The 16,036-nt window shown below is 37.3% G+C and overlaps 2 protein-coding genes across 3 annotated transcripts; both read right to left on the bottom strand.

Moving 5' to 3' along the window:
- Positions 1-2,472: 2,472 nt before the first annotated feature.
- Positions 2,473-6,469, bottom strand: LOC147851911 (dormancy-associated protein 1-like). 2 transcript variants are annotated; one of them, XM_087333834.1, is made up of 5 exons: positions 6,288-6,469; positions 5,777-5,995; positions 4,819-4,890; positions 4,255-4,375; positions 2,473-3,865 (listed from the first exon to the last, which is right to left on the bottom strand). In XM_087333834.1, exons 1-5 carry the CDS (start codon positions 6,385-6,387, stop codon positions 3,838-3,840), a joined length of 540 nt encoding a protein of 179 aa, XP_087189960.1. In that variant the 5' UTR covers positions 6,388-6,469; the 3' UTR covers positions 2,473-3,837. The 2 variants fall into 2 exon arrangements, with proteins under 2 accessions (XP_087189960.1, XP_087189961.1); XM_087333835.1 differs by having other exon boundaries at positions 5,777-5,998; positions 6,288-6,463.
- Positions 6,470-12,749: 6,280 nt separating this feature from the next.
- On the bottom strand, positions 12,750-14,895 carry LOC147851912 (EID1-like F-box protein 2). Its single transcript, XM_087334303.1, has 2 exons — positions 14,729-14,895; positions 12,750-14,637 (listed from the first exon to the last, which is right to left on the bottom strand). The coding sequence occupies exon 2, from the start codon at positions 13,687-13,689 to the stop codon at positions 12,970-12,972; it is 720 nt and encodes a 239-aa protein (XP_087190429.1). The 5' UTR covers positions 13,690-14,637; positions 14,729-14,895; the 3' UTR covers positions 12,750-12,969.
- Positions 14,896-16,036: the final 1,141 nt, after the last annotated feature.

The following is a 16,036-nucleotide window of genomic DNA, read 5'->3' on the forward strand; positions in this document are numbered from 1 at the left end:
ACTTGGTGGTTTCATGTGATCAAGGCAGGTTGGTGTTCTCGATTGATGCTACAAGCCAAGGTATTTATTTGGAGAGTTATGGTTGGAGCTTTACCATTAGGGGATGCATTAAAAAGAAGAAACATTACTAAAGGATTGTGTTTCTTTTGTTTGGTGGAATTGGAACATAGTAGGCATGGATTTATTTCATGCCCGATGGCAAGGATGGTTTGGAGGTGTATCAGTTTAGTGTGGATGTCTCTAACAGGAGTAAGTCTATCTTCCTTCAGTTGGGTTTTTGCACATATGGAGAACAATGAACCGATGGCTCATTTTCAAATTATTTTTGAGTTCTTGAGGTATTGGGGGCTATGGTTCAATTGGAATATGCAGAATGCCTTCATTTTTTATTCGCAAGTTGGGGTGAGAAAATATGTTCTTAAGTTAAAAGGACTTCTTTTGTGGCAATTGACAGTGCTAGAGAAGTCACAAAATCTCAACCAAGAAGAGAGAGAACTCTACAAGGTCACATATCATCATATTCGCCATTTGAATTGGTGTGTAGGGTGGCATTGAGTTTGGTGTCGTAGTTTTCTTTAGATCCCTAGATAGAAGGGGTTCTATAGTTTGTTGTAAGTTAGTCATGGTGGTGTTTTTTCTTTCGTAATGAAAGCCATTATTTACGAAAAAGAGAGAGAGAGAGAGAGAGAGAGAGAGAGTCGAGACCACAGACGTGAGAGAGAGAGAGGAATTACATAGAAGGGAGAGAGAGAGAGAGAGAGAGAGAGAGAGAGAGAGAGAGTCGAGACCACAGACGTGAGAGAGAGTGGGAGGGAGAGCTTGTACAATGTATAGTATATAGTATATAGTGAATCATCTGAGAGAGAGAGAGAGAGAGAGAGAGAGGTTTCTAAACCGGTTTACAAGCCGTTTACCAAACCGGTTTAGCCTAAACCGGTTTGTGAACCGACTCGGCTCAGGTTTGAGATCTCGTAAACGGTTTAGGCTTAGCCAGTTTTTCTTGGATCAAGCCAAACCGGCTAAGCCTAAACCGAACCGTTGCCGATCCCTATTGCAATCCCTCGTCCATGACACACATCTATCTTCATTCTCATTGAAATTTGAGAGAGAGAGAGAGATCATTTTATCATCCATAAAGATGTAATTTTTTTACCTATAAAACCAACTAAATATATCATCTTGATTGTGAAATTCTTCCTGAATAGGGAATTACGCTCTATATATGTGAAAATAACGCGCACACATTGCACTCACCCTTTATTGGAGAAGATTCCAATATGACACTTAGGCCATCATATTTCTCACGAATTACAATATATATTGAGCATGCAAGAAGTGATATTCATCCTCTAGGAGGTTTTCATTGCATTCCATGATGCTATCTCGACACCTACACCTAGCTTGAGTGAGGAAGTAGAGTAGTGGACAAGCGGGAATGATCCAAGCATACTAACTCTTTGAGAGCTAAGGCTCATGAAAATATTAATATGTGGTTTCGAAAGGGATGTTCTAACTTTATACCTAGGATAACATTGAGGGTTAACATTTGCTAGGGTTTAGAAAGGGTTTATATACCATGATAGTTCTTCAATGGTTGAAACCTCCTTTATGATTTTTTTAATCCAATTCATGAGCCAATCTTCTAAGAAATATTGCTTGATAGCTTGATCCAACATCATTTCTATCTATTGATATGTTTGTGGTCATGTCCATTTCAAGATCTCACTTGTTATTATAGTTGCATCTGCTACTTTGCCATTATACATACACACATGCCTTAAATGGTGTTTCAATCTTCAACAACATAGGCAATATCCTATCATGCATATAAACCTTATGTAAATATTGTTCCATCATTGGTGAACTCACCAATTATATCTTCTTTTTGGCCCTCAAGTTATCTCCATGCCAATTTCAGTTAGAGTTTAAGCATTTATGTTTTCTATTCTTGCTTTTGATTGTATTGGCTCTTCATCCTCATCATTCTTTGATGTTGACACAATGTTAAGGCTTTCTTATTTTTATCTTTTGCGAGCTTGAACATTTTGAGATGAGCCATGCATTCTACATCAAACCAAGCATTGCATGGGGAACTAAGCATCTGCATTGAGAATGATATCCTTCAATTGCTCACCATTTGTTTCCACATCTTTAATAAGGGGGAGTGGCATAACCCTCACCTTTATTTGCACATAGATTAACTTTCCATGCAATGTTGCATAATGTCTATGTTTTCCTTTTGTACTCTATTGCATTGGCGACTTTGTGTGTGTGTGTTAGAGAGAGAGAGAGAGAATGCAGTACAAATCCTAGAAACAACCCATTCTAATAAACCTCTTAAAAAACCATTCCAAATCACATCCTCCTAGTCAAGGAATAGGCATAATCGATGCACAAGATTGTGTGGCAATAAAAGCAAATCTAAGAGGAAGTAGCATTGGTGGGGAGAAAAATAAATTCATATTTGCAGACGCAAACAAAGAAAATACTAAATAAAAGTATTAGAACTCCAAATCTACAAAAAGTTAATACCACTCAAGAAGCTCTATAAAGCATCTCTCCTTTCCTCCCCAAAGATCCTCAAGATTTGACATCACAAATCTACTTTAAAATACCTTAAAACATTCTGCATTTCTTCAAGTAAATGGTACGTCCCTCCAAACCTTTGTACTAACAAAGGTAAAACCTTTGAAATTCCCAAAAAAACATAAGTCCTTCATAACCATTCATCATTTTGAACCTCATGTATAGATATGAAAAAAGTAACGGATTCTTCAACGACGCTCTGATGAAACAGAGTTAGAGGTTAGCTAGCATCGTTGATAGTATTATTATTCCATTACCAAAACAAATTGCACTCAAGGCAATGTTTAACTTAGCTGTCCACTCGATAGCTAATAGGACCTATGATGATCATTAAAGTGGTCTTCTTTCACCTTCAAAATCAGATTGCATGTCCCGAGCATCATTAACACCATTCGCTGTCTGCGACATACTGCCACCAGGGCCATTGTTCCAACTTAACTGTCCACTTGATCTTTAATAAGAACTCCGATGGCCAATAAAAGAATCATCTTTCAACTTGATTATCATTGCATACTATTTTTCTTTGCCATGTGAAGAGTATTACATTACAGAATAGAAGTTGGCAAATTTAACGCCGCCACCAAACTTAAGATGCCCCAATTTGACCAAATCTTCCCACTCCAAAGCCAGCACAATGATAGAGAATATTACAAAACAAAAGAGAAATCTGTGTAACCAAACCCTCCAACTTACTAGTATTGATTTGTACACCATGCCAAATAAAGGACAACCTGCTAAGATCCACACACCACACCAAGCATATATGTACAAAAGCAAGAAAGTCTACATTATCTCCAACACTCCAAAGTTTATCCCAAGTCTCAAGAACTTCATAACAAGTAGTATTGACCACGTGGCTAGGATTGCTACCACCATATATACACCTAAGACCACCCCTCTATTATATGTATAAAACTAAGAAATCCTACATTTTCATCATCATCTCCAACACTGAGAGTCCATCCAAGAATTGCATTATAAGTAATAATGCATACTTGAAATGGTATTCTCTATATAGCCTGCACCAAAGCAATAGGTTGGCTAATATCTCTCACTGACAACATAAACCATAATGGTATATAAACCCTTTCTAAAACTCCCCACCCCACTATACAATTTCATTAATAAGCTGTACATCATCTCATGTTCTTCTTAAGCTAATTATGTATGGACCTAACTCCAATCACATGGACCGCCTTATTTCGAGGGCATTAAGTGTACTGAAGGCGCCCTTGCACAGATATGGTTTTTTTATCTGTCCAAAGCGCTCAATACTACCCTGCAATCCATATGTCCATGGAGAACTAATATTAGCCAATGTTGTGACAATTAAGGATGCTAAATTTTACAAAATTTCACAGGCATATTTTACAACCATAGCTGTAATCTCACTATTTTTCACATGCATCAGATAAGGTTACATAGAATATTTCACCACTTCACATGCACCAAAGGATATGATCAAGGCTTGAATACATGCATAGTTCATTCCACCTGCAAACCCTCATTTTCTGTTGATCAAGCCTTGATCATATTACCTGGTGCAAACCCTCCATTTCCGCAAATTTCACATGCATTAGATGAGATGATCAAGCCTTTGAATAGTGCAAACCTCCTCACCAAAATAGGAGAAACAAACTAGAAGTAAGATTGAATGCAAAACATTACCAATCATATACAGAAGGAGGGTTTGGAGTTTGTTTGTCAAATTTCTCAGGAATTGGTTTCTTCATCGTTCTGACACTCCCAGAATGAAAAACGCTGCTCCAACCAATCTCTCTTTCGGGAACTGCATGTGTAACATTAAGATGAAGGAGAAATTAAGAACTAGGCACTATCACATATGAATTCTTTAAAAACTTCAGACAGCCATCAATCAGGACAGTAACAAGCAAATTCTTTAAAGGTTTCAACCAATTATAAATCTGGCCACAAACAAATAAATTGTTAGGCTTCTAGCAGTTATAAATCTGGCTACTGACGAATCAATTTTTAAGGCTTTACATCAAATACTAATCTGATAGCTGATAGATGAATTCTTTAAAGTTTGGTGGAAGTTATAAATCTGACTGATAAGATCTAACAGATAACATCTTTAAATTCATCTAAAGAGTTACAAATCTGCCCATTCACAAACAAACTTTAAAGCTTTCTAACATTAACAAATGAAATGATATCATCACAAATGAATTTCTTAAAGCTTTACTCATCAAGGTTTCAAGTATTTATTACCATCATGTGACCCTAGAGCTGGAGAACAAGGAACAGACGCAGCTTTCCGCTGAACTCTTTCCCGATCGAAGTCTGTAAGATATATACAATTTCAGATTCCAGAAGATATGACGAAAACATATAGGCTCTGATGAGGACAAGAAAAATCTGAACGTCTAGGCTAGCATAGTACCCAAATTTGAGTGGAACCTCCCAAGGTATAAGATGCAGACCAAACATATAGACCTGTGAATATTTAAGAACAGCAATTTGCCTTACCTTCTAAGCTAGAATATGGATCATGCAGATGCTATAATATGGTGGACATAGTTAAAGACAACGAAAACATAAAGGTTTAGGGTTGGATATTGATAGGATACCTAAGAATAAGAATAGACCGTACTTCTAGGCTATGATAGCATGATGCAGCCAAGGACAAAACAAATCAGGTCTACAACATAGTCAAGAACAAGAAAGATTTAGACTTCTCCATTAGTATATAGACAATACAGTTAAGAATGAGAAATATTTGGACAGCTATAATTGTATATGCTGATCCAAATTTCTACAGGATGATATGCCCAAGAACAAGAAACATCTGTACTAGCATGAAAGTATCTAAATGTCTAAGCTGGTAAAAGCTTACAAACAAGAAAGATCTAACCTAATTTCTTCAGCCCTGAGCTTCTAAATTAGTTATGGCCCAAGATCAAGATCTAGTAAAGAATACCAAAGGTCTGAACTTTTAAATGAGAGCATGCTCAGGAACAAGAAAACGAGCTGGGACATCAGAGCTACTCAGCTAAGGTATACTTGAGAACACAAAAACAAACTTGAACTTCAAACAGTGAGGGTATGATGAGGAAAAAGAAATGAATCTGAGCTTCTACACTAGAATATCCACCCTAATTGATAAAGATCTATAACACCGAAACTGTGATAAAAGAGTTCAAAACCAGAAAAGGGATCAGTAACATACTGCTGAAAGGAGATGCGGCAAAAGAGGAGCTAGGGGTGCTTGGAGCTCCTGGAGTTGAAGGAGCGGAGTCGGTATAGTCCATATCCAGAGAATCGATCCTCAAACGAGGAGGCTTCTTCAGTATAGGTATGCTCTGAGCCACTCTCCTTGCCTCCTCCTGATGGCGAAGGAATTCACTGCTTCTTCTGCGGCTCGCAATAAATTCCTCGTCTAAAGTCTCTTCTAGATCAAGAGAAACATGAAGAAGGCTTAATAGAGAGAGCAGTGTTGAGGAACTAGAACGTAAGAGCAGATCTCGCAGCACAAACAAAAGAAACGCACACGCACGATAAGGAAAGTGAGTAGTGTAAGGAAATAAGTGAAGCAGAACGGGGCATACAAACATGAGAAACACATTGACAGAGAGAGAGAGAGAGAGAGAAACAACAATTCAAGCGAGTGAAAATTGACGAAGTAGTGTGGATCGAGCAGGAGAAGGAGAAGGAGAAGGAGAGAGGGAGAAGGAGCATACCGTCGAACTGTAGTTTAGGGTTTCTGCGCAGGCGACCGAGGCCTTGATCGGGTTGAGGACCAGCAACAACGTCATCCCAGAGCTTGTCAAGCAATCCCATGGTACCGGATCTGTGTCTGTGTGTGTTGTGCGTGGGAAGGAGAAACAGATTGATTGAGACACAGAGAGAGAGAGAGAGAGAGAGTATAGGATGAGACAGACAGAAGAAGAAGAAGAAGAAGAAGATAAGCACTCTGACACAGAGAGAGAGAAAGAGAGAGAGAGATTAAGATTAGATAGATGGACAGACAGTATGAGTGTGTTGCTCTCTTCTTACATAAGAAAGAGTGAATTTGATATGTACATACATACATGGCATGACATGGCATGGGGTAAGTCAATATTATAACTTAGTCAAGTGAATCATTCTTTGTAAGTAAGTATGGCCGCATTCATCGAATGTCCGGCACGCACACACCGTTCGCGTAACACTGCACCACCCGCCTGCCCGATCTGCCCTACATAGAATTCGCGGACTCTTGAACAATATTGTTGCCCATATGTGTGGCATCACTTTATGGGTTCCATACCATGTCATTTTGTTGTTGGTTTCGAACGTAAAGGGCCCCGCAAATGTAAGCTTTCCTTCCATCCACTACGAGTCCTCACATATCTCTCCAACCCCTCTTCAAGGGTTGAGGTATGGCTAAGCTACAAACATATGGCTTGAATCTACTACTGATTAGACGACCCCCTCCATCCACTACTACTAAAGTATTATCGTCCTTGAGCTATGTACCATACCAACGTATGATTCACTCACTAAGTTATAATATTGACCTACCCCATGAACGTTGGCATGTGAACCTACTAGGTTCAAACTAGGAGATGAAAATGAGTGGAGCCTACTAGGTTCAAAGTAGGAGATGAACAACATAGACAAAATTCAAGGAGAATAATTTGCCCAAGGAGATATGGAAGATTAAAATAACATCACAATACAATTAAGATTTCAGTTTTTCTTAAGAGGTACTACACTTATAATATGGTGTCTTGGGTTCAAATGCAATTTTTTCACATATCCTTATTACACCATAGACGACTTCTTCCTAAATTACATGACTTCCTTTGTCCTCTGCTTTTGCCTAGCCCAACGATAAATCACGCATCTTTGACATAACATGCATGACTTTTTCCTAACCTACTCACCACATCAGTGATTTGACATCATGGTCTCCAAACAATTGACATAGACATCTCAATTCTCGCTTGATTGCCAGTCTCCCGTGCAAGTAACTCATCCTTAACAAGGTCTCTTTAGATAACGTTCCATCTGTCACCCATAACCTCATGCCTTGGTGATGAACTCTTTTAAATACTATCTTATTATTATGCCCCCCCCCCCCCTTTTTCTAGCAGCATGAAGCCACATCACAATGTTGTGTGCATATTGCCTTTGTATTAGGACCCACAAACCTCGGGTTCTATTCTAGTTAAATATTGATACTTCATAGTTATCCCACTTTTGAAGCATATGTAACTTGGCTTTCCGTCCACATCACGCTTCTATCAAGCCTTATCCACAAGCCTTCCACTTTTGAATTCGCCCTACTTCTTGGACATCATCATCCTTTTTCTTTTGCTTCATACATAAGGTATAATTTTTGAGAAGCAATATAACTTTAATAATCCGTCATTGTAAAGTTTGTGATTTTTGCTTTTTGCTTGGTTTTAGTTATTCTTCTTAGCATATTGTTTTGTTGATGTCAAGTTATTTTTCAATGGTACCATGTCCAAGAAAATGATGTAAGCTTATTTATTCTCCCAATACTAATAAGATGAGACACACAAATAGACAAGTGAAAAGGCATCCATTGCCCCTTTAAGGCCTACATGGGTAACATGCAATGTTATTTAAATAAAATAAATTGCAGCTCTCCTAGTTTTAAGAACATTGCAACCCATCACAAACATAATTGAAGACCTTAACCCATGAGATTGCTTTGGAAAGATCTGGGCCTGAATTTCAAATTTCCACTTTACCATATAATACATGTCACGACATCATCAAGGGACATTGCACAACTTAGCTTAACCATAGTCCACCCATTCGTTTACTTTAGTTCCCATGGTTGCATCAAAGCCCAAGTGTGCTAAGATAAGACGAAAATGTATGGATACAATAACCCATCTCTTAGGATGTTATTGTATTGTCAAGTGTCCATACAATCATGATATGACTTCCCATTTTTGTACTAACCCCCCTTCTAGAGTAGCGATAAAATTACATGAAGCATCTTAGTACTCAAGAAAAGATAATATACGCAACAAATCATGAAATGGGAAGAAGATCATCAAGCAAGCAGAGTTAGGGAAAGTCATTATGTGTTGAAAAAGCTTTATGTAGTAATTGTGACATCACATTTGATGTGTTTGCTAGTATGCTAGACATCAGACAACTAACCTCCTAAGTCCCAAACATTTAATGCAACTAGTCATCATCCAATGCTCTAGTCGTATGCCTAGGTTTCACAAATGGGAGGTACACATTGACACCTAACCACGCGTACATGTATGATTGTCATTTTCAAACTAACCAAATTATTATTCTTTGGAAAGATCGTCCAAACTTGAGACCTTGAATCAAACAATCATAGGCATTAGTTGGAACCTCTATAGAATTTGTCTAACATGAAGAGCCTCATTAGCAAAGTTTAATCCAACAAGTACTCCAATTCCCTGTGTTGGTTGTTCTCCATTGTAAGTTGGGATGTATATAGATCCATCTCCTTAGCCTCTTTAGGCAAAGATTTATGGTTGCCCTTTGAATTTTACAAGAGGGCTTTAGGAAGTATCTTGGATTTCTTTCCACATACTTTGTATGTTGTAGCAAACTTGGTTTTCTTATCTAATGGAAGGATATTCTTTTTTGGAAAAAAAAAAGTACTCCAACTCCCTGTGTAGTTTTATATGAAGATGACAACAAAACTATGCAAGTAAGATTCAAGTTTCGTAAACATAGCTATATAACATTAGTAAGACCGAATAACATGAATAAAAAACTCATAATGGTCAAATCATGTAGGAAATGCAAACTCAAAATGTTACAAGCATGACCATATAATATCCCGTGGTGAGAATTTACTGTAGTATTCTATACACGTGTCGGCACCCTTCTTTCTCTCTCTCCTCTCTATCTAGATCTATCGTTTATCCTTATCATTTGCTTACATTAGTACATATCTCTAATACATAATGACTAAAAATAAGTGTTTGGCATTGTTATTACGTCTAATGCATGATAGATAATCGGCATGCATATGGAACATTAACCAACTAATTGTTTGTGGGGCAAGTAGTAGACGAAAAAGAACCAATGAATTACAGTCACAAATGTGAAATGTGGATCTCTGGAAAAAGCAAACAACGTAGTTGATTGCCTTCAAACCCGAGATGTATAGGCATGGAATACAATGTTATCTACCCTGAAAGCTTGTGGTAGCATTTGGTTTTTTGGATAAAGATTATGTTGAACAAGAACATGTTGAAGAAGTATTGAAATAGTTCAAAACTATGACCTCAAAGGGCTTGTTTCCGAATAGAGCTACTTTTGTCGTTGTCTATGGATATGGATACCTTGCAATGTGTCTATGGAATAGCTTGTAATTAGTAGACTGTTTTCTCTACTTTGGAGTACATAACTTTGTTTCCTGAGCCATTGTCGTACACAAGATAGGTTTGGGGAAAAAATACTTTGTGTGTTGTAGTCGTTATGACCTTTTTATATAACTAATGGAAGGATATTTTGTTTTGAAAAAAAAACACCAATGGAACATTAGTATCAATACCCCACAAGTTATGTTTTCACCTCCCCTACTTAAGTTATCAAACAATACTAGGTTCATATTCCATATCATAAGAGATGTGGGTAGACCCATTTGTCACTTGTGCGAACAAAACATAGGTTCCATTATCCATAAATATGAGTGTACTAGTTGGATAACTTGAGTAAAACATGGGCCAAATGCATACAATCACGTAAAACCAACAAAAACATCGTAAGTATCCATATGCATGACATGAAAATTGTTGTGCATACATTGTGCTTGAATGATTAAGGGAACACTCTTGAATTGGAGATCCTAAACCTTCACACTATCATCTTGCATCATAAAGATCACAAAAGATGAGTGTTTGGAACTGCTTGGAATGTAATTTCTTCAAAAAATCCAAATTGAGGAAATTACAAGTTGACATGTCAACATTATGGGCATTAACAATGCTGAAAAAATGATAACATGACATTGACTAACCTCTCAACCATCCTTCTCCCACGCTCTTCATTTATTCCTAAGTTTCACAACATGGAATATACATTGGCAACTAAGTTCTTGTGCACACGCATGGATCTCATGTTAGGACTACCATGATCCTCACAACTCCAACCAAGTGTGCTAGCATGTTATAGGCATGCCGTCGCATAACCTTACGAACCAATTTTATAACTAACTTTAATGGGTTAAGGGTAGGATGGTTGGGAAACTAGTTATCCTCGGAACCAAGACAAACCCATATGGATCTACGGTATGTAGTGGCCATGGAGCCTTTGATGTTGTGTTATACAACGGGGACTAGCTACCCCCTTCATTGTGACATCTTGAGATGTTACCAAGACTCTTGTTGGTGAGGTGGAGCTCTTTCCTCCATATCCTCTCTATTTCACCAACCAAGATATAACATAAGGTGATATTCATAATTCAGTGGTATGGGACATCAATGCTATTTCATGTTTGTCTCGAGTTCTTTGCTTGAGGGCGATGAGTGTGGTTAAGCATCCTTAATTCATTATTCTCTTTAATCTCTTTCTTTGTCTCATCGTTGTTTTGATCCATAATATAACACATCCATTGGATTGTAATTGAGTATAAAAGCTTGATTTCAATGTTATTGAATGAATATGTTATAATATATTTATAGATTCAAGAAGTAAACATATGAAATTTCTAAAAAATGAATATAGTGGATTCAAGTCTTTAGCAATGCGGTTGGTGTCACACACATTACAAAACTCATATCCATTTTTTAGACGATGAAATCATGGTCATACACACATCATGATGCACTTAAAAAATAGGTTGTTTTACTGATTGAAATGGTTGGCATTACCCATTGAAAAGAAATGCCAAGAGTTGGAATTCAAGCTTCTATCATAAAGGCTTGACATGGGTGCAAAACATTTAAATTTTCTTAATTTAATATATGTTGCAAGTCATACAAATTTATTGTGAACAAGAATCTAACGCACCTATGAGTCATGACCTTTTTTAAAGCTTTGATAATCTCTCGTGGCTTCTCTTATTCATCCCCAAGGTTCATGAATAATGTGCAAAGCATCATCATGTTGCACAATCTACAAAACCAAACTATCTCACATAGTCAAGTTTGATATGGAACCCTCATAGTACTATGACCTCGACAACAAATGAGTGAGGTCACATGCACCAATAAGAGAAAAGAGTATCCAAGTAGTTTCAAGATTTCAAAGTTAAAGAAATTGTTATTGCAAATCTTCTAGAACCCTTAACAAAGAAAGTTGATCCGTTTCCTATGAAAATTCTCTCTATTCATGAACTTCTAAAACCATTTGCGAGCAAACTCTTGCACTCATCTTAAAATTTATGATGGTTAGTTGATTCTTTTTTGCTTGATGATGGTTGAAGCTTTGAATGTCAATGAAACTACATGGTTGGTCTTGTTACTAAGCAAAGAGGTTTTGTGCAATGTGGACGGCATATATTGCAATAGGAACCATGACAATGGATCTTTCCAATTATAGAAGACATTTTTTCCACAACCACCGTACAATGTGTTGACAAATCTTGTTGAGCATACAAAATGATGCATAGAACTCAAACATAGTCCCTAAAAAGTTTGTTTAAGTTCTAATTGTATTGTCAAAAGTTGATTGGACTTCAAGTATGTGGACAGGTGGAAGTATAGTTACTCAAAAATAGTCAACTGAAAGATTTTTGTATCCACATAGTCGGGATATCAATTTCAAAGCCATGTTTAAGCAATCAATTCATAAACTATAATCGATTCACGTGATTGCTCCAAGCAAAACAAACAATCGAACTAGGTATGCCTTCAATGCACATGACTTAGAAAATATAATCAATTGAAGCAAATGATGTACGCAAGATAAATGATCAAATAAAAAATGGATCCAATAAATCTATACATCTTTATAAAATGAGGCTATTATATAACGAAACAAGAAATTTACAATGCTTACGAGTCTTATGAATTTATATTCTCAAATGTGAGTGTTCAACTTGTGTCCAACTTGTAGACTTGTGTCTACAACCACAACTATTTCCCAAAGGGAAAACTTACTGCCTTCAGTTCATGTTGGCATAGTAATCTTGATACTTTCTGGCACATATTTCTGATGTAGCCCATGTGAGAGAGAAAATACCATAGTTTTAAGAACCAGTTTCCCATTTATGTTTCATATATCAGATTACAAAGATGTTTAAAAAATGGAAGGAAACCATTATGCAAAAGCAAATCAAGACTTGCCTTCATATAGAAATCACTGCAAAAATACAGAAACCAGAAACAAATCCCTCCCAAAAGAATTTGAAGAAAGGAAAAAAGTAGCTAGAGTAAAAATGCCTGTACACATGCACTCCACATTCCTTCAACCCGATTCAGTGTCAGAGAGATGCAAAAGAGTGCAATGACCATAAAGATGGCCATTAAGACATACAAAATACTCAACCAAACCATATGCTCCCAACCTTCGATGGGCACTCTTAGGTATCATATTTGCATTCAACAAGTTCCAAACCCTATTGAAGCAATAGGGGCAAACCTCCTTTGATTCGAGCTCAACATGCAAATTGACAAACAATCTTCTTGTAGCTGATGTCAGGAAATCACGGAAAACCCCCCTGAAAATACCTATATCATCTTCTTCAGGATTCTTACATTGGTGTTCACAAGGATCACTAACATACAAAATGTCTGATCTACACTCAGGCACTAGAAAGCTTCGGCCCGATGTCTTAGAGAATCTGGTCGTGCGCACAAAGTGAGGAAAAACAATTCTTGATTGAATATTCTGGAAGCCCGTACAATATATCATGAGTCTAGCTAAGGAATCCCATCCTCCTATGATGCCCTTCCCACCTGGATCCACATCCGATACCATCTTGGGACCTCTTGATAAGCAAAATCGCTTCCAAAGATGTCTTTTAGAGAATTCAGAAAACCATCTGCATACCTGAGCAATTGTTGCAATGAGGAAAGGGTTCCAATTCTGTGATTCAAATACCAATAAAAGCACTTCTTCTGTTAAATGCCCATGGCTACATTTGCATGATGCCGAGTGAAGACATCTTCTGCGTTTTGTCTGCATCTTGGTTTGTGAATATCACTTTTTAGGCAATAAGCAGCATTTTCTTTAAATCAAGTTCTGCATCTGGATCTCCATATAGAAAATAGACCATAATTATTTCCTTAGAGCCTTTTTCCTGATAAATTTGACAGAAGTTCCTTTTGTGGTATGGAGAAAAAGGAAACCCTAGTCCTGGTTTAACAGCACCTTTTTCCTGATCAATTGCACAAGCTCCTCTCATTAAATGAAAATAAAACCCTAATTTTCAGCTTTGGACCACTTTCTGGTCAACTTAACCATTTTCTCTCCCAATAAGTATAAAGTGAAACCCTAATTCTGATCTTTGGACCATTTCAGATAAGTTGGACAAATTTCCCTCTCCTCAAGAGAGAAAGAAAAACCCTAATGTTTCTGGTTAGTTTGACAAGTTTTCTCCTGAGATAGGAGGAAAAGAAAACACTAATTTCCTCGAGTGACGAGATCTTCTTCTCGGAATTTTGAACCTATTTCTCACCCATGAGCCACTTTCTGAATGAATTGAGGTATTCCTCTTGAAATAAAAGGAAAGTGACACCCTGGTTCAGGAGGTTTCTCTGATAACTTTGACCTTTTTATTCCCCTGATAAGAGAAGAAATGGAGCTCTAGTTCTGATCGATATATCAGGAAAATGAAACCCTTCTCACATTGGTACTTTTTTCAACAAATTCTGTGTTTTTCTCTGGGGATAAGAGGCGGAAATGAGACTCTAATTTCCTAACTCGGGCGTTTTTCTGATCAATTAGACATTTTTCTCTCCTGATGATAGGAAAACGAAGCTCCGGTTCTCGCCTCCGGACCTTTTACCTGATCAATTTCAGATGAAAATGAAACCCTAATTCCCACTTTCGTACCGTTTTTAGCAAATCTGATCATTTTTCTCTTGATATGAGGAAAAGGGAAACCCCGGCCAGTTTCTGTGAATTCCCCTCCTGCGAAGAATAAAAAAATGAAATAAATCGAACAAATTTCCATAACGGGAAGCTTGGTTTTCTCAGGAGGTCTGAGGTAGAATCAACTTACACAGAAAATCAAGAATTCGATCATATTCTTGTCATCATCATCATCTTCTTCTTCTTCTTCGACTATGTCTATTCTTCTTCTATATCTGGCTCTTCTGTTTCTTTGTTACTTCCGAGATGTGGCAGTCATCGTAATCATATTCTCCTTCTTCTTCTGTTCTCTGCAGAAGGAAAGCCGCGTTACATAAGCGTATTTGTATTCTGAACAATATACGTATTCGTGTATGTATGTGTATGTATTTATGATGTATGTACGTATGTATGTATGAATATATTATATACTCATATTTCCAATGGAATATTTTTGAGTTATAAATATAATATGGCATGGCCTCTAAATTGGTGAAGATTTAGTCGGTTCTTGTTCGAACCATTGCATTGGAATTGGTATCGGCGTTTGGATCATATGATGATGTGTACATATGGGCGTCCACAATGCGATTACTTCTCTGATGGCACATCATATGGTGCCTCTCGTCCAATCGAGCCCTTGAACCCTACTAGGCACAGTTAACTGTGTATTTCGACTTGTCGTTACAAGCCAAACTGAGGGATTCAGATAGTGTTCTTAGACCTAGCCTAAGGTATTCTTCGTTTTGTTTATTGTTCACTTGTTCGTTAGTTGTTTTTTTCCCTCTCAAACATGGAGATTGTGTGGGTAAAGTATGGCCATGTTATAACAAGGTTCTCATTTGCTCGAGTATATAAAACATTTTCGCCATGAGCATATGTATTTGATTTAAGACAAGGGATAGGACAATCACAAATTGGATTGCCATATGTCTGCCTATTATCGTGATAGTTATCGTTCGAGCATAGACGTTTGTGTCTTTGCACAATTCCTAATGTTTACATTTATGTGCAATGCTCTAGGGTTTATAGTTATGTGAAGGGGCGACCTACCATTGCATGTCTTTCTTTTGTCCATTCATTGCATGAATATATTTGGCTTATTCTAAGGGCCATGGTATGGGATGCATGTAATTTGATTAGCCTTATCTCGTATGATTAGTTGGGTTGGAGAGTTACTCCTCTATTTTTGTCACTGCATAATTCCATTAATATATAGAACTAGATATGATCTTGATCTTCCCCACGAAATGTCGGTGGCTTGATATACTTCATTATACCCATATGACACTTTGGGCTCGAGCATGTCTACAAATACTGGGTCGTGGAATCTAATCAAACATTTGCAAGTACAAATTTGAAAATATCAAGTGTTACGTGTCACATAAGCATCTAGAGAGGTCATTGGAGTTGCACCTCGCTGATTTTGAGTCTAAATAAAATAGTATCCTTGTTGAAT

The sequence above is a fragment of the Azolla caroliniana genome, unplaced genomic scaffold (assembly GCF_043228905.1).
Source record: "Azolla caroliniana isolate FFs.n. ecotype wild unplaced genomic scaffold, voAzoCaro1.0.p SCAF_18, whole genome shotgun sequence".
Classification (NCBI taxonomy): Eukaryota; Viridiplantae; Streptophyta; class Polypodiopsida; order Salviniales; family Salviniaceae; genus Azolla; species Azolla caroliniana.

What these genes read in the sequence shown, in the direction of transcription:
- LOC147851911 (XM_087333835.1), bottom strand. Translation starts at nt 6,387, where the DNA reads ATGGGATTGCTTGACAAGCTCTGGGATGACGTTGTTGCTGGTCCTCAA. An exon ending in TGCCGCATCTCCTTTCAGCA is followed by an intron (nt 4,891 to 5,776) that starts GTATGTTACTGA and finishes TATATCTTACAG; the next exon opens with ACTTCGATCGGGAAAGAGTT. An exon ending in CCTCCTTCTGTATATGATTG is followed by an intron (nt 3,866 to 4,254) that starts GTAATGTTTTGC and finishes TATGGATTGCAG; the next exon opens with GGTAGTATTGAGCGCTTTGG.
- LOC147851912 (XM_087334303.1), bottom strand. Translation starts at nt 13,689, where the DNA reads ATGCAGACAAAACGCAGAAGATGTCTTCACTCGGCATCATGCAAATGT.